The sequence below is a fragment of the Salvelinus namaycush genome, chromosome 18 (assembly GCF_016432855.1).
Source record: "Salvelinus namaycush isolate Seneca chromosome 18, SaNama_1.0, whole genome shotgun sequence".
In the NCBI taxonomy this organism is placed as follows: Eukaryota; Metazoa; Chordata; class Actinopteri; order Salmoniformes; family Salmonidae; genus Salvelinus; species Salvelinus namaycush.
In genome coordinates, this window is record NC_052324.1 from 43,009,111 (window position 1) to 43,035,026 (window position 25,916).

The following is a 25,916-nucleotide window of genomic DNA, read 5'->3' on the forward strand; positions in this document are numbered from 1 at the left end:
TCCATGCTTTTGTCACTTCTAGGTTAGACAACTGCAATGCTCTACTTTCCGGCTACCCGGGTAAAGAACTTAATAAACTTCAGTTAGTGCTAAACACAGCTGATAGAATCGTGACTAGAACCAAACAATTTGATCATATTACTCCAGTGCTAGCCTCTCTACACTGGCTTCCTGTTAAGGCAAGGGCTGATTTCAAGGTTTTACTGCTAACTACAAAGCATTACATGGGCTTGCCCTACCTATCTTTCCGATTTGGTCCTGCCGTACATACCTACACGTACGTACGGTCACAAGGCGCAGGCTCCTAATTGTCCCTAGAATTTCTAAGCAAACAGCTGGAGGCAGAGCTTTCTCTATAGAGCTCCAGTTTTATGGAATGGTCTGCCTACCCATGTGAGAGACGCAGACTCGGTCTCAACCTTAAGTTTATTGAAGACTCATCTCTTCAGCAGGTCCTATAATTGAGTGTAGTCTGGCCCAGGAGTGTGAAGGTGAACGGAAAGGCACTGGAGCAACGAACCTTCCTTGCTGTCTCTGCCTGGCCGGTTCCCCTCTCTCCACTGGGATTCTCTGCCTCAAACCCTATTCAAATCAAATCAAATCAAAGTTTTTTTGTCACGTGCGCCGAATACAACAGGTGTATCACCTTACAGTGAAATTCTTACTTACACGCTCTAACCAATAGTGCAAAAAAGGTATTAGGTGAACAATAGGTAAGTAAAGAAATAAAACAACAGTAAAAAGACAGTGAAAAATAACAGTAGCGAGGCTATATACAGTAGCGAGGCTATATACAGTAGCGAGGATATAAAAGTAACGAGGCTACGTACAGACACCGGTTAGTCAGGCTGATTGAGGTAGTATGTACATGTAGATATGGTTAAAGTGACTATGCATATATGATGAACAGAGAGTAGCAGCAGCGTAAAAGAGGGGTTGGCGGGTGGTGGGACACAATGCCCGGTTAGCCAATGTGCGGGAGCACTGGTTGGTTGGGCCAATTGAGGTAGTATGTACATAAATGTATACTTAAAGTGACTATGCATATATGATAAACAGAGAGTAGCAGCAGCGTAAAATCGGGGTTGGGGGGGTATTACAGGGGCTGGGTCACTGGCTTACTGGTGCTCTTCCATGCCGTCCCTAGTGCGTCACTTGAGTGGGTTGAGTCACTGACGTGATCTTCCTGTCTGGTTGGCGCCCCCCCTTGGGTTTGTGCCGTGGGGGAGATCTTTGTGTGCTATACTCGGCCTTGTCTCAGGATGGTAAGTTGGTGGTTGAAGATATCCCTCTGGTGGTGTGGGGGCTGTGCTTTGGCAAAGTGGGTGGGGTTATATCCTGCCTGTTTGGCCCTGTCCGGGGGTATCATCGGATGGGGCCACAGTGTCTCCTGACCCCTCCTGTCTCAGCCTCCAGTATTTATGCTGAAAGTAGTTTATGTGTCGGGGGGCTAGGGTCAGTCTGTTATATCTGGTGTATTTCTCCTGTCTTATTCGGTGTCCTGTGTGAATTTAAGTATGCTCTCTCTAATTCTCTCTATCTCTTTTTCTCTATTTTTTCTCTTTTTCTTTCTTTCTCTCTCTCGGACGACATGAGCCCTAGGACCATGCCTCAGGACTATCTGGCCTGATGACTCCTTGCTGTCCCCAGTTCACCTGGTCGTGCTGCTGCTCCAGTTTCAACTGTTATGCCTGCGGCTATGGTGTCCTGACTTGTTCACTGGACTTGCTACCTGTCCCAGACCTGCTGTTTTCAACTCTCTAGAGACAGCAGCAGCGGTAGAGATACTCTGAATGATCGGCTATGAAAAGCAAACTGACATATACTCCTGAGGTGCTGACTTGTTACACCCTCTACAACCACTGTGATTATTATTATTTGACCCTGCTGGTCATCTATGAACATTTGAACATCTTGGCCATGTACTGTTATAATCTCCACCCGGCCCCGACAGAAGAGGACTGGCCACCCCTCATAGACTGGTTCCTCTCTAGGTTTCTTTCTAGGTTCCTGCCTTTCTAGGGAGTTTTTCATAGCCACATAGCCGCTTCTATACTTGCATTGCTTGCTGTTTTAGGCTGGGTTTCTGTACAGCATTTTGTGACATCAGCTGATGTTAGAAGGGCTATATAAATATAAATACATTTTATTTATTGATTGAAACGGTGTTGCAGTAGTCTAGTGGTGCGGAAATAATGACAAGCGAACATTGGGAGCCTTGTGTTCACATTGCCCTAAATAAGGGAACCGGGCCACGGAATTCAAGCGAACCGAAATCAGGCCACTTCTCGAGATGATCTCAATTCGGTTCGAGTTCTTTTTTGAGTGTTCACAAAAAACTAGTTCACAAAATGGGCTGTATCAATAAAGGTTAAAACCACTTGAAGCTAGGGGGCAGAATTTTTATATTTGGAAAAAAAACGTTCCCAAGGTAAACGGACTATTTCTCAGGCTCAGATATTAGAATAGATATGCATAATTAGGATTGATAGGAAAACACTCTAAAGTTTCCAAAACTGTCAAAATATTGTCTGTGAGTATAAAACAGAACGATTTTGCAGGCGAAAACCTGAGAACTCCAACCCGGAAGTGCTTAAAAAAATCTTGTTCCATTGCTTGCCCCTCCTCCCATTAAAGGCGTATCAACCAGATGTCTTTTCCAATGGCTTCCTCAGGCGGTGACCAGGCTTAGCATAGTTTCAGCTTTATTTTGAAAAATGAGCGAGATTTATCAAAAGGGTCAGGGATGACCAGGTGTCTTTGAGTGGTTCCTGGCAGGAGAGTTTTGGCTGACATTTCTATCTCTGTAGTATTGAAAAGTTACCGTTGGTTGAAATATGATCGATATGTATGTTAAAAACAACCTGAGGATTGATATAAAAAAACCTTTGACATGTTTCTACGAAACTTTACGGAATACTTTTTGGAATTTGTCTGCCCTTCAGTACCAGAACGAGCTTGTGGTTTTCTGAACATAAGCGCAAACCAAATGGCGATATTTTTGGTTATAAAACTAATCTTTATCGAACAAAAATAACATTTATTGTGTAACTGGGAGTCTCGTGCGTACAAACATCTGAAGATTATCAAAGGTAACGATTAATCTCATTGCTTTCTGACTTCGTGACCAAGCTAATTGAAGGCTAGCTTTCTAGCTATTCTTTTGTTCTTTGTCTAGTGATTGATAAATCACAAACGCTGGGTTGCTTTCGCGTGTAAAGCATATTTTCAAATCTGACACCATAGGTGGATAACAACAAGAATAAACTGTGTTTTGGTATATTTCACTTGTGGATTCATGATTATAATATATTGTGTATTATTTTTGAATTTGATACTTTTTTGAATTTCGTCTGCCTTTCAGGGCCGGAACGAGCCTGTGGTTTTCTGAACATTAATGCGCAAACGAAAATGGCGGATTTGGTTATAAAACTAATATTTATCGACAAAAAGAAACATTTATTGTGTAAACTGGAGTCTCGTGAGTAAAAATCCGAAGAATTATCAAAGGTAAGCGATTAATTGTATTGCTTTTCGACTTTAGTGACTTGGTGCATTCCGATGACACACACACACACACACACACACGCACACGCACACGCACACGCACACACACACACACACAAATACACGCACACACACAGGACCAGAGTGACAGCTCACAATCGCACCTCCCCCCAACCCTCTCTTCTTCAAGGGTAGGGCCACAAGATGTCTGTTTTTCCCTCTCTCTCTAGTTCTCTCTCCATCCCTCTCTTCTTCAAGGGTAGGGCCACAAGATGTCTGTTTTTCCCTCTCTCTAGTTCTCTCTCCATCCCTCTCTTCTTCAAGGGTAGGGCCACAAGATGTCTGTTCTTCCCCCTCTCTCTAGTTCTCTCTCCATCCCTCTTCTTCAAGGGTAGGGCCACAGGATGTCTGTTCTTCCCCCTCTATCTAGTTCTCTCTCCATCCCTCTCTTCTTCAAGGGTAGGGCCACAAGATGTCTGTTTTTCCCTCTCTCTAGTTCTCTCTCCATCCCTCTCTTCTTCAAGGGTAGGGCCACAAGATGTCTGTTCTTCCCCCTCTCTCTAGTTCTCTCTCCATCCCTCTCTTCTTCAAGGGTAGGGCCACAGGATGTCTGTTCTTCCCCCTCTCTCTAGTTCTCTCTCCATCCCTCTCTTCTTCAAGGGTAGGGCCACAAGATGTCTGTTCTTCCCCCCTCTCTCTAGTTCTCTCTCCATCCCTCTCTTCTTCAAGGGTAGGGCCACAAGATGTCTGTTTTTCCCTCTCTCTAGTTCTCTCTCCATCCCTCTCTTCTTCAAGGGTAGGGCCACAAGATGTCTGTTCTTCCCCCTCTCTCTAGTTCTCTCTCCATCCCTCTCTTCTTCAAGGGTAGGGCCACAGGATGTCTGTTCTTCCCCCTCTCTCTAGTTCTCTCTCCATCCCTCTCTTCTTCAAGGGTAGGGCCACAAGATGTCTGTTCTTCCCCCCTCTCTCTAGTTCTCTCTCCATCCCTCTCTTCTTCAAGGGTAGGGCCACAAGATGTCTGTTTTTCCCTCTCTCTCTAGTTCTCTCTCCATCCCTCTTCTTCAAGGGTAGGGCCACAGGATGTCTGTTCTTCCCCCTCTCTCTAGTTCTCTCTCCATCCCTCTCTTCTTCAAGGGTAGGGCCACAAGATGTCTGTTCTTCCCCCTCTCTCTAGTTCTCTCTCCATCCCTCTTCTTCAAGGGTAGGGCCACAGGATGTCTGTTCTTCCCCCTCTATCTAGTTCTCTCTCCATCCCTCTCTTCTTCAAGGGTAGGGCCACAGGATGTCTGTTCTTCCCCCTCTCTCTAGTTCTCTCTCCATCCCTCTCTTCTTCAAGGGTAGGGCCACAAGATGTCTGTTTTTCCCTCTCTCTTTAGTTCTCTCTCCATCCCTCTTCTTCAAGGGTAGGGCCACAGGATGTCTGTTCTTCCCCCTCTCTCTAGTTCTCTCTCCATCCCTCTCTTCTTCAAGGGTAGGGCCACAAGATGTCTGTTCTTCCCCCTCTCTCTAGTTCTCTCTCCATCCCTCTTCTTCAAGAGTAGGGCCACATGATGTCTGTTCTTCCCCCTCTCTCTAGTTCTCTCTCCATCCCTCTCTTCTTCAAGGGTAGGGCCACAAGATGTCTGTTTTTCCCTCTCTCTAGTTCTCTCTCCAACCCTCTCTTCTTCAAGGGTAGGGCCACAAGATGTCTGTTTCCCCCCCTCTCTCTAGTTCTCTCTCCATCCCTCTCTTCTTCAAGCAGGAAGCTTTTACAGGAACACTTGAATTAGGCCTTTTGAAGGCTCTGGTGTTGGTGCTTTGCTCTGTAGACAGATGTAACCTAATGTCATGTATTGTCTGTGTTGCTGATGACCAACACCTGGAACTCTGCAGGTTTAAACCAGGTTGTAGAACACTGTAATTAACCCGTGGAACAGCCGTTAAACAGAGAGAAGACAAGCACAACCTGAGATCCTACCGATGACAGATCAGGAGGGACCCTAGAGAGGGGTAGGCTGGGTAAGGGTAGGCTGGGTAGGAGTAGGCTGGGTAGGGGTAGGCTGGGTAGGGGTAGGCTGGGTAGGGGTAGGCTGGGTAGGGGTAGGCTGGGTAAGGGTAGGCTGGGTAAGGGTAGGCTGGGTAAGGGTAGGCTGGGTAGGGGTAGAATGGGTAGGGGTAGGCTGGGTAAGGGTAGATTGGGTAGGGGTAGGCTGGGTAGGAGTAGGCTGGGTAGGAGTAGGCTGGGTAGGGGTAGGCTGGGTAGGGGTAGACTGGGTAGGGGTAGACTGGGTAAGGGTAGGCTGGGTAGGGGTAGGCTGGGTAGGGGTAGGCTGGGTAGGGGTAGGCTGGGTAAGGGTAGATTGGGTAGGGGTAGGCTGGGTAGAGGGAGGCTGGGTAGGGGGAGGGGTAGACTGGGTAGGGGAGGTATAGACTGGGTATGGTAGACTGGGTAGGATAGACTGGGTAGGGGGAGATGTAGACTGGGTAGGGTGGACTGGGTAGGGGGAGGGGTAGACTGGGTAGAGGTAGGCTGGGTAGGGGTAGACTGGGTAGGTGGAGGGTTGTAATGAGTAGAAAGCAGTATCGTTCACACCTGGGTAGGGATAAGCTGGTTAGGGGTAGACTGGGTAGGGGGAGGGGTAGACTGGGTAGAGGTAGGCTGGGTAGGTGAGGGGTTGTAATGAGTAGAAAGCAGTATCGTTCAGACCTGGGTTCAAACAAGAGTTGTTTTCTTCTCAAGTTCTTGCAGTGTTTAATTGAACCTGTCTCAAGTCCTTTTGAGGACTACATATTCCATAGCTTCTGTTGTGCCAGGGAAGCTGAAGTATGTGAAAGAAAACAAATACAATTTGAACCCAGGTATGATAGCATTCAAGCGTCCTCAGATTGACTTCCCTGTCTATGAATAGGATCTTGTCATGTAGCTCATTTGTCTGTTTATAGTGTTGGAGGGGGGCCGGAGAGACCCACTGACTGGGGTGTCATCTCTCCTCTTTCAGTCGACCGAGGAACTATTCTGAGACCAGCTATTATTTCTCATGAACCCAACAGCGAATGAAACAGGTGTTGGGGCCAGTAACCGGAAGGTTGGTGGATGGAATTCTAAAGCCGACGAGGTAAAATCTGTCATTCAGCCCTGTCTCAGGGGGACTAGGATATGTGTTTGATCCCTGGTTGTGACCTCACTCTCATAGGGTGTCTCAGGGGGACTGGGATATGTGTCTGATCCCTGGTTGTGACCTCACTCTCATAGGGTGTCTCAGGGGGACTGGGATATGTGTCTGATCCCTGGTTGTGACCTCACTCTCATAGGGTGTCTCAGGGGGAGTGGGATATGTGTCTGATCCCTGGTTGTGACCTCACTCTCATAGGGTGTCTCAGGGGGAGTGGGATATGTGTCTGATCCCTGGTTGTGACCTCACTCTCATAGGGTGTCTCAGGGGGAGTGGGATATGTGTCTGATCCCTGGTTGTGACCTCACTCTCATAGGGTGTCTCAGGGGGGGTGGGATATGTGTCTGATCCCTGGTTGTGACCTCACTCTCATAGGGTGTCTCAGGGGGGAGTGGGATATGTGTCTGATCCCTGGTTGTGACCTCACTCTCATAGGGTGTCTCAGGGGGAGTGGGATATGTGTCTGATCCCTGGTTGTGACCTCACTCTCATAGGGTGTCTCAGGGGGACTGGGATATGTGTCTGATCCCTGGTTGTGACCTCACTCTCATAGGGTGTCTCAGGGGGAGTGGGATATGTGTCTGATCCCTGGTTGTGACCTCACTCTCATAGGGTGTCTCAGGGGGAGTGGGATATGTGTCTGATCCCTGGTTGTGACCTCACTCTCATAGGGTGTCTCAGGGGGAGTGGATATGTGTCTGATCCCTGGTTGTGACCTCACTCTCATAGGGTGTCTCAGGGGGACTAGGATATGTGTCTGATCCCTGGTTGTGACCTCACTCTCATAGGGTGTCTCAGGGGAGAGTGGGATATGTGTCTGATCCCTGGTTGTGACCTCACTCTCATAGGGTGTCTCAGGGGGACTGGGATATGTGTCTGATCCCTGGTTGTGACCTCACTCTCATAGGGTGTCTCAGGGGGGAGTGGATATGTGTCTGATCCCTGGTTGTGACCTCACTCTCATAGGGTGTCTCAGGGGGACTAGGATATGTGTCTGATCCCTGGTTGTGACCTCACTCTCATAGGGTGTCTCAGGGGGGAGTGGGATATGTGTCTGATCCCTGGTTGTGACCTCACTCTCATAGGGTGTCTCAGGGGGGACTAGGATATGTGTCTGATCCCTGGTTGTGACCTCACTCTCATAGGGTGTCTCAGGGGGAGTGGGATATGCAAAAAGACAGTTTCACCTCACACCTGTACAGGTTTCCCACTTCATACAGTGTAACAGGACTATAAAAACAACCTCCCAATTCATTCATTAATCATTTGTAACAGTTAGTGTGAGTCTCAAATGGCACCCTATTCCCTATATAGTGCACTACTATTGACCAGAGCCCTATTCCCTATATAGTGCACTACTATAGACCAGAGCCCTATTCCCTATATAGTCCACTACTGTTGACCAGAGCCCTATTCCCTATATAGTCCACTACTGTTGACCAGAGCCCTATTCCCTATATAGTGCACTACTGTTGACCAGAGCCCTATTCCCTATATATAGTGCTCCACTGTTGACCAAGGCCCTGTGCACTATATAGGGAATAGGGTGCCATCTGGGATTTACCCTTAGTTTCTTGCCTGAGTGGTAGCCTGCTGGCTTCTCTGTCCCTTGACAGCTTTATCAGAGGGGTTGGGTTAAATGCGGAAGATACATTTCAGTTGAAGGCATTCAGATGTACAACTAACTAGGTATCCCCCTTTCCCTTTCCCTTATATTGTACATCGCTGACACAGTGAATTAAGGACACATTCCTTGCAGCAAATGGCATAAGGAATAATCAGATACAGAACGATTCAGATTGTCTGTAACCTAAATGCTTGTCTCAATATATTTCTGTAGAAAGAGTTTGTGTGTAAACTCCTTAGGAGAAGGATTTGCTTAAAAATCTGTGTGGCACGTTTCACTTTCACCGATATTGCCTGGTTCTCAGAATCTGAGCCACCGCACATTACATACCCTCCCAGAGTTGGTGACCTCTGTTGGCATTGTTCAATTGTTCAGATTAAAAGGCCCTTGGTGGCTGAATGGAACAGGTGAAAGCAGGGTGTGTGTGTTTGTGTGTGTGTGTTTGTGTGTGTGTCAAATCAAATAAACTTTTATTGGTCACATACACATGGTTAGCAGATGTTAATGCGAGTGTAGCGAAATGCTTGTGCTTTTACTTCTGACCGTGCAGTAATATCTAACGAGTAATCTAACAATTTCACAACAACTACCTTATACACACAAGTGTAAAGGAATGAATAAGAATATGTACATATAAATATATGGATGAGCGATGGTCGAACGGCATAGGCATAGAATACAGTATATACATATGAGATGAGTAATGTAGGGTATGAAAACATGATATAAAGTGGCATTGTTTAAAGTGACTAGTGATACATTTATTACATCCAATTTTTAATTTTTAAAGTGGCTAGAGATTTGAGTCAGTATGTTGGCAGCAGCCTCTCAATGTTAGTGGTGGCTGTTTAACAGTCTGATAACCTTGAGATAGAAGCTGTTTTTCAGTCTCTCGGTCCCAGCTTTGATGCACCTGTACTGACCTCGCCTTCTGGATGATAGCGGGGTGAACAGGCAGTGGCTCGGGTGGTTGTTGTCCTTGATGATCTTTTTGGCCTTCCTGTGACATCGGGTGGTGTAGGTGTCTTGGAAAGCAGGTTGTTTGCCCCCGGTGATGCGTTGTGCAGACCTCACTACCCTCTGGAGAGCCTTACGGTTGTGGGCGGAGCAATTGCCGTACCAGGCGGTGATACAGCTCGACAGAATGCTCTCGATTGTGCATCTGTAAAGGTTTGTGTGTGTTTTTGGTGACAAGACAAATTTCTTCAGCCTCCTGAGGTTGAAGAGGCACTGCTGGACCATTTCAGTTTGTCCGTGATGTGTACGCTGAGGAACTTAAGACTTTCCACCTTCTCCACTACTGTCCCATCGTTGTGGATACGGGGGTGCTCCCTCTGCTGTTTCCTGAAGTCCACGATCATCTCCTTTGTTTTGTTGACGTTGAGTGTGAGGTTGTTTTCCTGACACCACACTCCGAGGGCCCTCACTTCCTCCCTGTAGGCCGTCTCGTCGTTGTTGGTAATCAAGCCTACCACTGTAGTGTCGTCTGCAAACTTGATGATTGAGTTGGAGGCGTGCATGGCCACGCAGTCATGAGTGAACAGGGAGTACAGGAGAGGGCTGAGGACGCACCCTTGTGGGGCCCCAGTGTTGAGGATCAGCGGGGTGGAGGATCAGCGGGGTGTTTCCTACCCTCACTACCTGGGGGCGGCCCGTCAGAAAGTCCAGTTGCACAGGGCGGGGTCGAGACCCAGGGTCTCGCTTGCTTGTTTGATTGCCTTGCGGAGGGAATAGCTACACTGTTTGTATTCGGTCATGTTTCCGGTCGCCTTTCCCTGATTAAAAGCAGTGGTTCGCGCTTTCAGTTTTGCGCGAATGCTGTCATCAATCCACGGTTTCTGATTGGGGAATGTTTTAATAGTTGCTGTTGGTACAATATCACTGATGCACTAGCTAAAAAACTCGCTCACCGAATCAGCGTAAACATCAATGTTGTTGTCTGAGGCTATCCGGAACATATCCCAGTCCACGTGATCGAAGCAATCTTGAAGCGTGGAATCAGATTGGTCGGACCAGCGTTGAACAGACCTGAGCACGGGCGTTTCCTGTTTTAGTTTCTGTCTATAGGCTGGGAGCACCAAAATGGAGTCGTGGTCCGATTTGTCTAAAGGAGGGCGAGGGATGGCTTTGTATGCGTCGCGGAAGTTAGAGTAACAATGATCCAGAATTTTCCCAGCCCGGGTCACGCATTCAATATGCTGATAAAATTTAGGGAGCCTTGTTTTCAGATTAGCCTTGTTAAAATCCCCAGCTACAATAAATGCAGCCTCAGGATATGTTGTTTCCAGTTACCATAGAGTCCAATGAAGTTCTTTCAGGGCCGTTGAGGTGTCTGCTTGGGGGGGATATACACGGCTGTGACTATAATCGAAGAGAATTCTCTTGGTAGATAATGCGGTCGGCATTTGATTGTACGGAATTCTAGGTCTGGTGAACAAAAGGACTTGAGTTTCTGTATGTTGTTATGATCACAACACGACTCGTTAATCATAAGGCATACACCCCCACCCTTCTTCTTACCAGAGAGATGTTTGTTTCTGTCGGCGCGATGCGTGAAGAAACCGGGTGGCTGTACCGACTCTGATAACGTATCCCGAATGAGCCATGTTTCCGTGAAACAGAGAATGTTACAATCTCTGATGTCTCTCTGGAAGGCAACTCTTGCTCGAATTTCGTCTACCTTGTTGTCAAGAGACTGGACGTTGGCTAGTAGTATACTCGGGAGTGGTGGGCGATGTGCCCGTCTACGAAGCCTGACCAGAAGACCGCTCCGTCGGCCCCTGCTGCGGCGCCGTTGTTTTGGGTCGCCTGCTGAGATTCGGTCCATTGTCCTGGGTGGTGGACCAAACAGAGGATCCGCTTCGGGAAAGTCGTATTCCTGGTCGTGATGTTGGTAAGTTGACGTTGCTATTATATCCAATAGTTCCTCCCGGCTGTATGTAATGAGATTTAAGATTTCCTGGGGTAACAGTGTAAGAAATAATACATAAAAAAACTAAATTCTGCATAGTTTCCTAAGAACGCGAAGCGAGGCGACCATCTCTGTCGGCGCCAGATGTGTGTGTGTGTGCGTGTGCGTGTGCGTGTGCGTGGCCGTCTGGCAATGTCACGTTTTATTGAGTGGGGTCAGAGCTGTCCGGGGAACCACTCGTTTTTTTATGGCACTGATAGACTCTGTTTAAAGAGCAGTAAAGCTTTAACAGTCGACACACACGACCGAAGGGGGACAGGGTGTTTTTTTTTGTCACATACTACCTGTGCTGAAGGTAATGTGGAAAGATAAGTAATTTAAAGACGTTAGACAATGCTTCCCCTTGTAGCTTATGAACATTTAGGAGTGTCTCACTCTTAACTGAAACGGGGAAGTTTGCAAAAATGACATTGTGATATATTGTATAAAACGGCAAAAACATTTTTAAATTATAATTTTGCTGACTTTAGATAGTTAGAGGTTTTGGCACAGCCTCAGACACTGACAGTGTATCCTTTACCGAGATGAATGTTTGTGCTGTTTTTTAATGACTGCTCTATGCCTCTGGTTATCTTCTCTGAACTCTAGTAATTACCTTTTTACATAACTTTAGACTTCTCTTCCGTCTCTTTGGTGACTCAAAGACCCTTTAGGGCATGACGTTTGAAACGGAAACATAGATGAATCAAACATGACCCTTTAGGCTCCTGCTTGTCTTGCAAATTAGCCTAAAGAGGCTGGTCCTCAAATCAAATTTAATTTGTCACACACGCCGAATACAACCTTACTGTGAAATGCTTACGTACAAGCCCTTGACCAACAATGCAGTTCAATAAGAGTTTAGAAAATATTTACCATAAAATCAAAAAGTAACACAAGAAAATAACAAAAACGAGGCTTTATACAGGGAGTACCGGTACCGAGTCAATGTGGAGGCTATATACAGGGGGTACCGGTACTGAGTCAATGTGGAGGCTATATACAGGGAGTACCGGTACTGAGTCAATGTGGAGGCTGTATACAGGGGGTACCGGTACCGAGTCAATGTGGAGGCTATATACAGGGGGTACTGGTACCGAGTCAATGTGCGGGGGTACAGGTTAGTCGAGGTAATTTGTAAAGTGACTATGCATAGATATTAAACAGCGAGTATCAGCAGTGTAAAAACAAAGGGGGGGGGGGGGGGGGGGGGTAAATGTAAATAGTCCGGGTGGCCATTTGATTAATTGTTCAGCAGTCTAATGGCTTGGGGTAGAAGCTGTTAAGGAGTCTTTTGGTCCTAGACTTGGCGCTCCGGTACCGCTTGCCGTGCGGTAGCAGAGAGAACAGTCTATGACTAGAGTAACTTGAGTCTTTGACACGTTTTTAGGCCCTTCCTCTGACACCACCTGGTATATAGGTCCTGGATGGCAGGAAGCTTGGCCCCAGTGATGTACTGCCCTCTGTAGCACCGTACGTTCAAATGCCTAGAGTGGCCATACCAGGCAGTGATGCAACCGGTCAGGATGCTCTCGATGGTGCAGCTGTAGAACTTTTTGACGATCTGGGTACCCAGATCAGGAGGTTGCCTCCCTGCCCTCCAGCATCTAATGACATAGTCTTATTAATTTTGAGAAGTACTAGACCCCTGAAGGATCAACCTCAAATGAAACCTCTCCGTCCCCAGCGAGAAGGAGAGGAAAAAAAGGACAACTGTTGATTTTGTGTGCTGAGTGTTCCTTCACCGGTGAACCATGTCTAAACAAAAGTAGTGGCTTCATTGACTTTCTGTCCTTCCCCCTTCTGTCTCACCCTCTCCCCCCCCCCCTTCTCCTTCTCCCATGTGGCGTGGGAAGGATTAGGGAAGTGAACCGTGGCAGAGCCCTGACGGGCCCAACGGGGGAGCCTACAACAGGGCTTCTCTGCTCACTGTGTTCCTCTGCAGGACTGTATCTATCTGTCTGTGTCCAAGAGTGAATGGTAGGGGCAGGAGGGGCACAGGACTGTATCTATCTGTCTGTGTCCAAGAGTGAATGGGAGGGGAAGGATTCTTACTGCGTTGTTCTCAAGGCTGTCTGCTCTACAGTGACGAGAGTTGTTCCACGACAGGACTCTCTTTGTTATCTTGAAGTTTATAGTCAACTCTCCCTGTTCCCTCTCCTCTCCTCTCCTCGATGAAAAGACACAAGAGCAGGACTGTGTCCAAGGCACGGTGAAAGGGAGACTGCTTACAGAGACTGTTTTATACAAGACAAACCCCCACTCTGCTCTTCTCTCCTACTGCTAACAGAGACTGTTTTATACAAGACAAACCCCCACTCTGCTCTCCTCTCCTACTGCTAACAGAGACTGTTTTATACAAGACAAACCCCCACTCTGCTCTTCTCTCCTACTGCTAACAGAGACTGTTTTATACAAGACAAACCCCCACTCTGCTCTCCTCTCCTACTGCTAACAGAGACTGTTTTATACAAGACAAACCCCCACTCTGCTCTTCTCTCCTACTGCTAACAGAGGCTGTTTTATACAAGACAACCCCCCACTCTGCTCTTCTCTCCTACTGCTAACAGAGGCTGTTTTATACAAGACAAACCCCCACTCTGCTCTTCTCTCCTACTGCTAACAGAGACTGTTTTATACAAGACAAACCCCCACTCTGCTCTTCTCTCCTACTGCTAACAGAGACTGTTTTATACAAGACAAACCCCCACTCTGCTCTCCTCTCCTACTGCTAACAGAGGCTGTTTTATACAAGACAAACCCCCACTCTGCTCTCCTCTCCTACTGCTAACAGAGACTGTTTTATACAAGACAAACCCCCACTCTGCTCTCCTCTCCTACTGCTAACAGAGACTGTTTTATACAAGACAAACCCCCACTCTGCTCTCCTCTCCTACTGCTAACAGAGGCTGTTTTATACAAGACAAACCCCCACTCTGCTCTTCTCTCCTACTGCTAACAGAGACTGTTTTATACAAGACAAACCCCCACTCTGCTCTTCTCTCCTACTGCTAACAGAGACTGTTTTATACAAGACAACCCCCCACTCTGCTCTCCTTTGCTACTGCTAACAGAGGCTGTTTTATACAAGACAAACCCCCACTCTGCTCTACTCTCCTACTGCTAACAGAGGCTGTTTTATACAAGACAAACCCCCACTCTGCTCTTCTCTCCTACTGCTAACAGAGGCTGTTTTATACAAGACAACCCCCCACTCTGCTCTTCTCTCCTACTGCTAACAGAGACTGTTTTATACAAGACAAACCCCCACTCTGCTCTTCTCTCCTACTGCTAACAGAGACTGTTTTATACAAGACAAACCCCCACTCTGCTCTTCTCTCCTACTGCTAACAGAGACTGTTTTATACAAGACAAACCCCCACTCTGCTCTCCTCTCCTACTGCTAACAGAGACTGTTTTATACAAGACAAACCCCCACTCTGCTCTTCTCTCCTACTGCTAACATAGACTGTTTTATACAAGACAACCCCCCACTCTGCTCTTCTCTCCTACTGCTAACAGAGACTGTTTTATACAAGACAAACCCCCACTCTGCTCTCCTCTCCTACTGCTAACAGAGACTGTTTTATACAAGACAAACCCCCACTCTGCTCTCCTCTCCTACTGCTAACAGAGGCTGTTTTATACAAGACAAACCCCCACTCTGCTCTCCTCTCCTACTGCTAACAGAGACTGTTTTATACAAGACAACCCCCCACTCTGCTCTTCTCTCCTACTGCTAACAGAGACTGTTTTATACAAGACAAACCCCCACTCTGCTCTTCTCTCCTACTGCTAACAGAGACTGTTTTATCCAAGACAAACCCCCACTCTGCTCTCCTCTCCTACTGCTAACAGAGACTGTTTTATACAAGACAAACCCCCACTCTGCTCTTCTCTCCTACTGCTAACATAGACTGTTTTATACAAGACAACCCCCCACTCTGCTCTTCTCTCCTACTGCTAACAGAGACTGTTTTATACAAGACAAACCCCCACTCTGCTCTCCTCTCCTACTGCTAACAGAGACTGTTTTATACAAGACAACCCCCCACTCTGCTCTTCTCTCCTACTGCTAACAGAGACTGTTTTATACAAGACAAACCCCCACTCTGCTCTTCTCTCCTACTGCTAACAGAGACTGTTTTATACAAGACAACCCCCCACTCTGCTCTTCTCTCCTACTGCTAACAGAGACTGTTTTATACAAGACAAACCCCCACTCTGCTCTCCTCTCCTACTGCTAACAGAGACTGTTTTATACAAGACAAACCCCCACTCTGCTCTTCTCTCCTACTGCTAATAGAGACTGTTTTATACAAGACAAACCCCCACTCTGCTCTACTCTCCTACTGCTAACAGAGGCTGTTTTATACAAGACAAACCCCCACTCTGCTCTTCTCTCCTACTGCTAACAGAGGCTGTTTTATACAAGACAACCCCCCACTCTGCTCTTCTCTCCTACTGCTAACAGAGACTGTTTTATACAAGACAACCCCCCACTCTGCTCTTCTCTCCTACTGCTAACAGAGGCTGTTTTATACAAGACAACCCCCCACTCTGCTCTTCTCTCCTACTGCTGACAGAGACTGTTTTATACAAGACAAACCCCCACTCTGCTCTTCTCTCCTACTGCTAACAGAGACTGTTTTATACAAGACAAACCCCCACTCTGCTCTTCTCTCCTACTGCTAACAGAGACTGTTTTATACAAGACAAACCCCCACTCTGCTCTCCTCTCCTACTGCTAACAGAGACTGTTTTATACAAGACAAACCCCCACTCTGCTCTCCTCTCCTACTGCTAACAGAGGCTGTTTTATACAAGACAAACCCCCACTCTGCTCTTCTCTCCTACTGCTAACATAGACTGTTTTATACAAGACAACCCCCCACTCTGCTCTTCTCTCCTACTGCTAACAGAGACTGTTTTATACAAGACAAACCCCCACTCTGCTCTCCTCTCCTACTGCTAACAGAGGCTGTTTTATACAAGACAAACCCCCACTCTGCTCTCCTCTCCTACTGCTAACAGAGGCTGTTTTATACAAGACAAACCCCCACTCTGCTCTTCTCTCCTACTGCTAACAGAGACTGTTTTATACAAGACAAACCCCCACTCTGCTCTTCTCTCCTACTGCTAACAGAGGCTGTTTTATACAAGACAAACCCCCACTCTGCTCTTCTCTCCTACTGCTAACAGAGACTGTTTTATACAAGACAAACCCCCACTCTGCTCTTCTCTCCTACTGCTAACAGAGACTGTTTTATACAAGACAACCCCCCACTCTGCTCTTCTCTCCTACTGCTAACAGAGACTGTTTTATACAAGACAAACCCCCACTCTGCTCTTCTCTCCTACTGCTAACAGAGACTGTTTTATACAAGACAAACCCCCACTCTGCTCTTCTCTCCTACTGCTAACAGAGACTGTTTTATACAAGACAAACCCCCACTCTGCTCTCCTCTCCTACTGCTAACAGAGACTGTTTTATACAAGACAAACCCCCACTCTGCTCTCCTCTCCTACTGCTAACAGAGGCTGTTTTATACAAGACAAACCCCCACTCTGCTCTTCTCTCCTACTGCTAACATAGACTGTTTTATTCAAGACAACCCCCCACTCTGCTCTTCTCTCCTACTGCTAACAGAGACTGTTTTATACAAGACAAACCCCCACTCTGCTCTCCTCTCCTACTGCTAACAGAGACTGTTTTATACAAGACAACCCCCCACTCTGCTCTTCTCTCCTACTGCTAACAGAGACTGTTTTATACAAGACAAACCCCCACTCTGCTCTTCTCTCCTACTGCTAACAGAGACTGTTTTATACAAGACAACCCCCCACTCTGCTCTTCTCTCCTACTGCTAACAGAGACTGTTTTATACAAGACAAACCCCCACTCTGCTCTCCTCTCCTACTGCTAACAGAGACTGTTTTATACAAGACAAACCCCCACTCTGCTCTTCTCTCCTACTGCTAACAGAGACTGTTTTATACAAGACAAACCCCCACTCTGCTCTACTCTCCTACTGCTAACAGAGGCTGTTTTATACAAGACAAACCCCCACTCTGCTCTTCTCTCCTACTGCTAACAGAGGCTGTTTTATACAAGACAACCCCCCACTCTGCTCTTCTCTCCTACTGCTAACAGAGACTGTTTTATACAAGACAACCCCCCACTCTGCTCTTCTCTCCTACTGCTAACAGAGACTGTTTTATACAAGACAAACCCCCACTCTGCTCTTCTCTCCTACTGCTAACAGAGACTGTTTTATACAAGACAAACCCCCACTCTGCTCTTCTCTCCTACTGCTAACAGAGACTGTTTTATACAAGACAAACCCCCACTCTGCTCTCCTCTCCTACTGCTAACAGAGACTGTTTTATACAAGACAAACCCCCACTCTGCTCTCCTCTCCTACTGCTAACAGAGGCTGTTTTATACAAGACAAACCCCCACTCTGCTCTTCTCTCCTACTGCTAACATAGACTGTTTTATACAAGACAACCCCCCACTCTGCTCTTCTCTCCTACTGCTAACAGAGACTGTTTTATACAAGACAAACCCCAAATCTGCTCTCCTCTCCTACTGCTAACAGAGGCTGTTTTATACAAGACAAACCCCCACTCTGCTCTCCTCTCCTACTGCTAACAGAGGCTGTTTTATACAAGACAAACCCCCACTCTGCTCTTCTCTCCTACTGCTAACAGAGGCTGTTTTATACAAGACAAACCCCCACTCTGCTCTTCTCTCCTACTGCTAACAGAGACTGTTTTATACAAGACAAACCCCCACTCTGCTCTTCTCTCCTACTGCTAACAGAGGCTGTTTTTTGTGATGACTGTCTGCCAGAAGGGAGGAGCGTTGTAGGTGGACAGTGAGGGAGTTTTCTTTGGGGATTGTTCAGAGGAAGAATTGGTTGTTTTTGTGTAATAGTAAGTCATTTTGTTGGAAAAACTTGTCTGTGTGTGCGTCTGTGTCTCGTCTCTGTGTCTCAGTGTGTATGTGTGCTACATTGACTCAGTGTGAAATAGCACAGGTCTTGACAACACATACTTTTGGAGCTAGAAACACAAGCATTTCACTACACCCGCAATAACATCTGCTAAATGTGTATGTGACCAATTCCATTTGATTGGATTGGATTGGGTCAAATGACCGTTCATATAAGTCCAATTGTCTGCTTTGATAAGGTATTCTTATAAAACTGTCTCGTACTGTTGAATAACTTCTCTGGCTTCGACCTTCAAATATCAGGTTGTGAAGTGCCACCAATTCATATACAATAGAATAAATGGTGTATTTACACAAAGAAACTAGAGTCAGAAGACTTTTGCAGAGTTACAGAAAACAGGGATTTCTTTGTTTTGAGGGAATACAAAAATGATTTCTACACAGAGTACTTCTCAAGAAGAAACTGGGGTTTTTCAGTTGCGGTTTGTTCGGTGGATGGACTGGTGGATGGACTGTGGACCAGGTGGCTAGACTGTGGACCAGGTGGATGGACTGTGGACCAGGTGGATGGACTGTGGACCAGGTGGATCGGACCAGGTGGATGGACTGCGGACCAGGTGGATGGACTGCGGACCAGGTGGATGAACTGAGGACCAGGTGGCTGGACTGCGGATCAGGTGGATGGACTGTGGACCAGGTGGATGGACTGTGGACCAGGTGGCTGGACTGCGGACCAGGTGGATGGACTGTGGACCAGGTGGCTGGACTGCGGACCAGGTGGATGGACTGCGGACCAGGTGGCTGGACTGCGGAACAAAAGTAGACACAATGAATATATCACCAAAAAGACTAGCAGCATTTTGAAGTAAATTCATTCACAAGTTACGACGACAAGCTGTTGTGTTGTACCTCATGTCTAAATAGTTGAGGTAAAGCCGGGGCTCGAACTCTCAAAGCATCATCTCAGAGTAAGAGGGCTGATCCAGGATCAGGTCCCCCCTGTCCATGGAATATTATCATTTTGTAATCTAAAAGGCTAAACTGATCCCTGATCAGCATTTTTATTCAGAGATGCTTTGTGAATACAGTCCCAGGAGGACTCCCTGAAGGCTAAAATATTAATCTATGTTGTTTGTAATCACACACATACATTTCATGACGGGCCGACCCCAGGTGGTGAAGGTAGGCAAAACGTCACCTCCGGTAAGCCTGATCACCGGCGACGATGAGTCAGCCTACAGGAAGGCTGTGTGGTGCCAGGACCAACAACCTCTCCCTCAACGTCAGACCAAGGAGCTGATTGTAGACTACAGGAAACGAGGGGGCGGAGCACGCCCCTGTCCACGCCCCTGTCCACACCCCTGTCCACGCCCCTGTCCACACCCCTGTCCACGCCCCTGTCTACGCCCCTGTCCACGCCCCTGTCCACGCCCCTGTCCACGCCCCTGTCCACATGGAAGGGGTTGTAGTGGAGCAGGTCAAGAGCTTATAGTTCCTCGGTGTCCACATCAATAAAGATTTAAAATGGTTCAAACACGTTGCGACAGCGCCTCTTCCCCCTCAGGAGGTTGAAAAAGTTTGACGTAGGCCTTCAAATCCTCAAAATATTCTGCAGCTCTACCACATACAGCATTTTGACTGGCTGCCTCACTGCTTGGTATGGCATTAGCACCGCCCTCGATCGCATGGTGCTACAGAGGGTGGTGCGGACAAATCAGTACATCACTGGGGCCGAGCTCCCTGCCATCCAGGACATCTATATCAGGTGGTGTGATAGGAATGCCCGTTAAAGACTCCAACCACCCAAGTCATAGACTATTCTCCCTGCTTCCTCACGGCAAGTGGTACCCGTGCATCAAGTCTGGCACCAACAGGATCTTTGAACAGCTTCTATCCCCAAGCAATAAGACTGATAAATAGCTACACAGACTATCTGAGTTAACCTTGTATCCTCATTTACCTTTTTATTTGTATTTTTGTCTCTATGCACAATCACAGTGCCCTACATACACACTCACAGTGCCCTACACACTCTCACACACAATCACAGTGCCCTACATACTCTCACACACAATCACAGTGCCCTACACACACACTCACAGTGCCCTACACACTCACACACACACACTCACAGTGCCCTTCACACTTACTCACACACTCACAGTGTGATCCTGTATATAGTATGGTATTAACTGACCCTGTATATAGTATGGTATTAACTGACCCTGTATATAGTATGGTATTAACTGACCCTGTATATAGTATGGTATTAACTGACCCTGTATATAGTATGGTATTGACCTGACCCTGTATATAGTATGGTATTAACTGACCCTGTATATAGTATGGTATTAACTGACCCTGTATATAGTATGGTATTAACTGACCCTGTATATAGTCTGGTATTAACTGACCCTGTATATAGTATGGTATTAACTGACCCTGTATATAGTCTGGTATTAACTGACCCTGTATATAGTATGGTATTAACTGACCCTGTATATAGTATGGTATTGACCTGACCCTGTATATAGTATGGTATTAACTGACTCTGTATATAGTCTGGTATTAACTGACCCTGTATATTGTATGGTATTAACTGACCCTGTATATAGTATGGTATTAACGGACCCTGTATATTGTGTACTTATTTACTTACTTACTTATTGTGTTCTTCATGTTTCTTCTTATTTCTCGTGTTTTTCTAGTATTACGTTGTTATTGGTTACTACATTGTTGGGTTTAGAGTTTGTAAGAAAGGCATTTCACTGTACTTGTGCATGTCACATTAAAACATGAATCTGAAACTTAAATCAGTTGAGTCACTGAGTGCCACATCAGCAGCAGCAGTAATTTTACAGGGATCCTGTTGTGGTTGCTATGTTTGACAATACAGTGATAAGAGGAACACAATGTCTGAAAAAAATAATGCTTCCTTTCAGTCACGGCGCCTTGAACACATCTAAAATACCAAACACCCTGTTTAGGAAACCATCACATCACCGTGCCTTAAAGCCTCTTTAATCTTAGTGGTCAGACACATAGATTAACGGCTGAAACAGCAGTGAGAGGCTGTGGTTGTGTTAGAGTTTACCTGCTGGTTGGCGACAAAACAGTGGCTGTTTGAACGGTTTAACATAAAATTACATGATATTTTGATGAGAGGTGGTAGGACCGCCACCCACTGCTTTTAACCGTCTCGGGTTTATTAAGAAGTACCAACAGCTGGAGAGAGAATGTTCCCTATGTAGTGCACTACTTTTGACCAGAGCCTGGCCAGGACGTAGCTGAAGATGTCTTTGAGTTCACGACAGGTCTCAGGCCAACAGATGTTTCAAGATGAGTTAACAGCAGACTCCTGGCTGCAGTGAGTGGACTGGAGGTCATGGTGAATGAGTCCTGGAAGGGGTTTAAAGAGACTCCTCTCTCTCTGGAAGGGGTTTAAAGAGACTCCTCTCTCTCTGGAAGGGGTTTAAAGAGACTCCTCTCTCTCTCTCTGGAAGGGGTTTAAAGACTCCTCTCTCTCTCTCTGGAAGGGGTTTAAAGAGACTCATCTCTCTCTCTGGAAGGGGTTTGAAGAGACTCCTCTCCCTCTGGAAGGGGTTTAAAGACTCCTCTCTCTCTCTGGAAGGGGTTTAAAGACTCCTCTCTCTCTCTGGAAGGGGTTTAAAGACTCCTCTCTCTCTCTGGAAGGGGTTTAAAGACTCCTCTCTCTCTCTGGAAGGGGTTTAAAGAGACTCCTCTCTCTCTCTCTCTGGAAGGGGTTTAAAGAGACTCCTCTCTCTCTGGAAGGGGTTTAAAGAGACTCATCTCTCTCTCTGGAAGGGGTTTGAAGAGACTCCTCTCCCTCTGGAAGGGGTTTAAAGACTCCTCTCTCTCTCTGGAAGGGGTTTAAAGACTCCTCTCTCTCTCTGGAAGGGGTTTAAAGACTCCTCTCTCTCTCTGGAAGGGGTTTAAAGACTCCTCTCTCTCTCTGGAAGGGGTTTAAAGAGACTCCTCTCTCTCTCTCTCTGGAAGGGGTTTAAAGAGACTCCTCTCTCTCTGGAAGGGGTTTAAAGAGACTCCTCTCTCTCTCTCTGGAAGGGGTTTAAAGAGACTCCTCTCTCTCTCTCTGGAAGGGGTTTAAAGAGACTCCTCTCTCTCTCTGGAAGGGGTTTAAAGAGACTCCTCTCTCTCTCTCTGGAAGGGGTTTAAAGATACTCCTCTCTCTTTGGAAGGGGTTTAAAGAGACTCCTCTCTCTCTCTGGAAGGGGTTTAAAGAGACTCCTCTCTCTCTCTCTGGAAGGGGTTTAAAGAGACTCCTCTCTCTCTCTCTGGAAGGGGTTTAAAGAGACTCCTCTCTCTCTCTCTGGAAGGGGTTTAAAGAGACTCCTCTCTCTCTCTTTGGAAGGTGTTTAATTTTTTTACATTTTATTTAACCTTTATTTAACTAGGCATGTCAGTTAAGAACAAATTCTATTTTACAATGACGGCGTATCCCAACGAAACCCAAACCCGGACGACGCTGGGACAATTGTGCGCCGCCCTATGGGACTCCCAATCATGGCCAGTTGCGATACAGCCTGGAATCGAACCAGAGTCTGTAGTGACGCCTGTAGCACTGGGATGTAGTGCCTTAGGCCGCTGTGCCACTCGGGAGCCCTTTAAAGAGACTCCTCTGTCTCTGGAAGGGGTTTAAAGAAAATCCTCTCTCTCGAGGGGGGGGGGGGGGGTTAAAAAGACTCTTCTGTCTCTGAAAGTGGCAGTGGCAACCTGACCTAAATGGCAACCTATTCCCTATACAGTGCACCAGGGCCCAGTGCTCTGGTCAAAAGTAGTGCACTAGACAGGGAATAGGGTTCCATTTGTAATTCAGATAGTGTGTTCTTGGAAGTGAGAGCCAACCGCCAACCCAGCCACAGCTCAGCCTGAGATACAATACCTGTGCCTGACTAAACCCCACCCACCTCCACCACTCTTTATCTGCATCATGGAATTGGGAGGGGGTTGATCTGAAAGTCTTGGCTTTGTGTGAAAGCTTTGAACTTGCATTGATCTTCCGGAGGAATTCACTTTGCTGTTTACACCAAACACAGCCTTCTCCTGGGCCCAGACCTAAGCTCATCCCCAGGGGTGGAAGGAGAGGGAGAAATAGAGGGAGAAAGGGGGAGGAGAGGATTTGAGCAAACATTGACCTGTCTGTAGCAGACGGATACAGTTGATGAAGAAGTGGCATGTATGTGTAGAAGTAGTGTACACACAACCAGTAACTAACGGGTGCAGGGTACAACGAGTAAAGTCGTGACAGAAAGATGTATACCAGTTGAATGCTGCCTCAGTTTCATTGTGCAACAAAATGGACCTGACGTTCTTGGCCAGCATTTTCATAGCATTAGGTGTTTGCTCTCTTTCTCAGGAACTATCCCATCATGCATTTGTTGTCTTTTTGACATTATTATTGTCACTTTATGTTTTAATTAATGTTATGCTTGAATTATAGCACCAGTCAAAAGTTTGGACACACCTACTCATTCAAGGGTTTTACTTTATTTGTACTATTTTCTACATTGTAGAATAAGACATCAAAACTATGAAATTACACATATGGAATTATGTAGTAACCCAAAAAAGTGTTCAACAAATAAAAATATATCTTATATTTGAGATTCTTCAGAGTAGCCAGAAGTGCTATTAGCAACGACAGGCAAATCCAGCTCAGTAAGTTATACAAGCATAGCTAGTAGAATGTCATTTTTGTTGAGTGTTAATATTTACAAGTGCAACTGAATGAGAGAATTTGTGCAAATTAACAAAGTTGCGATGCATGCTTTTCTGAAGAACTTCATGTGTACACATTTAGGATCTGAATTGAATCACTCTTTTGTTAGCTGAGAATTTTCATGTACAGCTGGAAATGCAAACTTGTTGTCTATTCAAGGTTTAAAAAGGCTTCTAACGTTTGTAATTTCCACTTTAAATTGTCAGACTTGAGGTCCATTAATTATAATCCACATAATATTTCACATTTCCTCTTTGCTGCAGGATTTATTTTACTGCTGGTAGCAAACTGGCTGAAGATAAGTAGAGGGGAGAAGAATGAATGAAATAAGAACTTTAGTAGGAAGAACGAGGAAAATGGCAGCTGTACAGATAACTCATCAAGAACTCTTTGACTTCTGGCAGAAGACTATTATAAGATATATGTTGGCAAACAGAAGTGATTTGCATATAAGTGTAACTTCATTACCTCATGTGCGCTGCACATCAGAGACTTGCAAGAGTATTCATCCCCCTTGGCGTTTTTCCTATATTGTTGCATTACAACCTGTAATCTAAATCGATTTTTATTTGAATTTCATGTAATGGACATACACAAAATAGTCCAAATTGGTGAAGTAAAATTAAATAAACTGAAAAGTGGTGTGTGCATATGTATTCACCCCCTTTGCTATGAAGCCCCTAAATAAGATCTGGTAGAATCAATTACCTTCACAAATCACATAATTAGTTAAATAAAGTCCACCTGTGTGCAATCTATGTGTCACATGATCTGTCACATGATCTCAGTATATATACACCTGTTCTGAAAAGCCCCAGAATCTGCAACACCACTAAGCAAGGGGCACCATGAAGACCAAGGAGCTCTCCAAACAGGTCAGGGACAAAGTTGTGGAGAAGTACAGATCAGGGTTGGGTTATAAAAAAATATCTGAAACTTTGAACATCCCACGGAGCACCATTAAATCCATTATAAAATGTTTTAAAGGATATGGCACCACAACAAACCTGCCAAGAGAGGGCCGCCAACCAAAACTCAAAGAGAGCATTAATCAGAGAGGCAACAAAGAGACCAAAGATAACCCTGAAGGAGTTGCAAAGCTCCACAGCGGAGATTGGAGTATCTGTCCATAAGACCACTTTAAGCCGTACACTCCACAGAGCTGGGCTTTACGGAAGAGTGTCAAGAAAAAAGCCATTGATTAAAGAAAGAAATAAGCAAACACGTTTGGTGTTCACCAAAAGGCATGTGGGAGACTCCCCAAACATATGGAAGAAGGTTCTCTGGTCAGATGAGACCAAAATTGAGCTTTTTGGCCGTCAAGGAAAACACTATGTCTGGTGCAAACCCAACACCTCTCATCACCCCGAGAACGCCATCCCCACAGTGAAGCATGGTGGTGGCAGCATCATGCTGTGGGGATGTTTTTCATCGGCAGGGACTGGGAAACTGGTCAGAATTGAAGGAATGATGGCACTAAATACAGGGAAATTCTTGAGGGAAACCTGTTTCAGTCTTCCATTGATTGGAGACTGGGACGGAGGTTCACCTTCCAGCAGAACAATGACCCTAAGCATACTGCTAAAGCAACACTCGAGTGGTTTAAGGGGAAACATTTAAATGTCTTGGAATGGCCTAGTCAAAGCCCAGACCTCAATCCAATTGAGAATCGGTGGTATGACTTAAAGATTGCTGTACACCAGCGGAACCCATCCGACTTGATGGAGCTGGAACAGTTTTGCCTTGAAGAATGGGCAAAAATCCCAGTGGCTAAATGTGACAAGCTTATAGAGACATACCCCAAGACACTTGCAGCTGTAATTGCTGCAAAAGGGGTCTCTACAAGGTATTGACGTAGGGGAGTGAATAGTTATGCACGCTCAAGTTTAGTTTTTTTGTCAAATTTGTTGTTTGTTTCACAAGAAACAATATTTTGCATCTTCAAGGTGGTAGGCATGTTGTGT

At 46.1% G+C, this 25,916-nt stretch overlaps 1 protein-coding gene across 1 annotated transcript; it reads right to left on the minus strand.

Annotated features, from left to right (window-relative positions):
* Nucleotides 1–5,460: 5,460 nt before the first annotated feature.
* On the minus strand, nucleotides 5,461–19,827 carry LOC120062962 (repetitive proline-rich cell wall protein 1-like). The gene is made up of 4 exons (XM_039013016.1): nucleotides 19,823–19,827; nucleotides 19,513–19,639; nucleotides 18,789–19,000; nucleotides 5,461–5,980 (listed from the first exon to the last, which is right to left on the minus strand). Exons 1-4 carry the CDS (start codon nucleotides 19,825–19,827, stop codon nucleotides 5,461–5,463), a joined length of 864 nt encoding a protein of 287 aa, XP_038868944.1.
* Nucleotides 19,828–25,916: the final 6,089 nt, after the last annotated feature.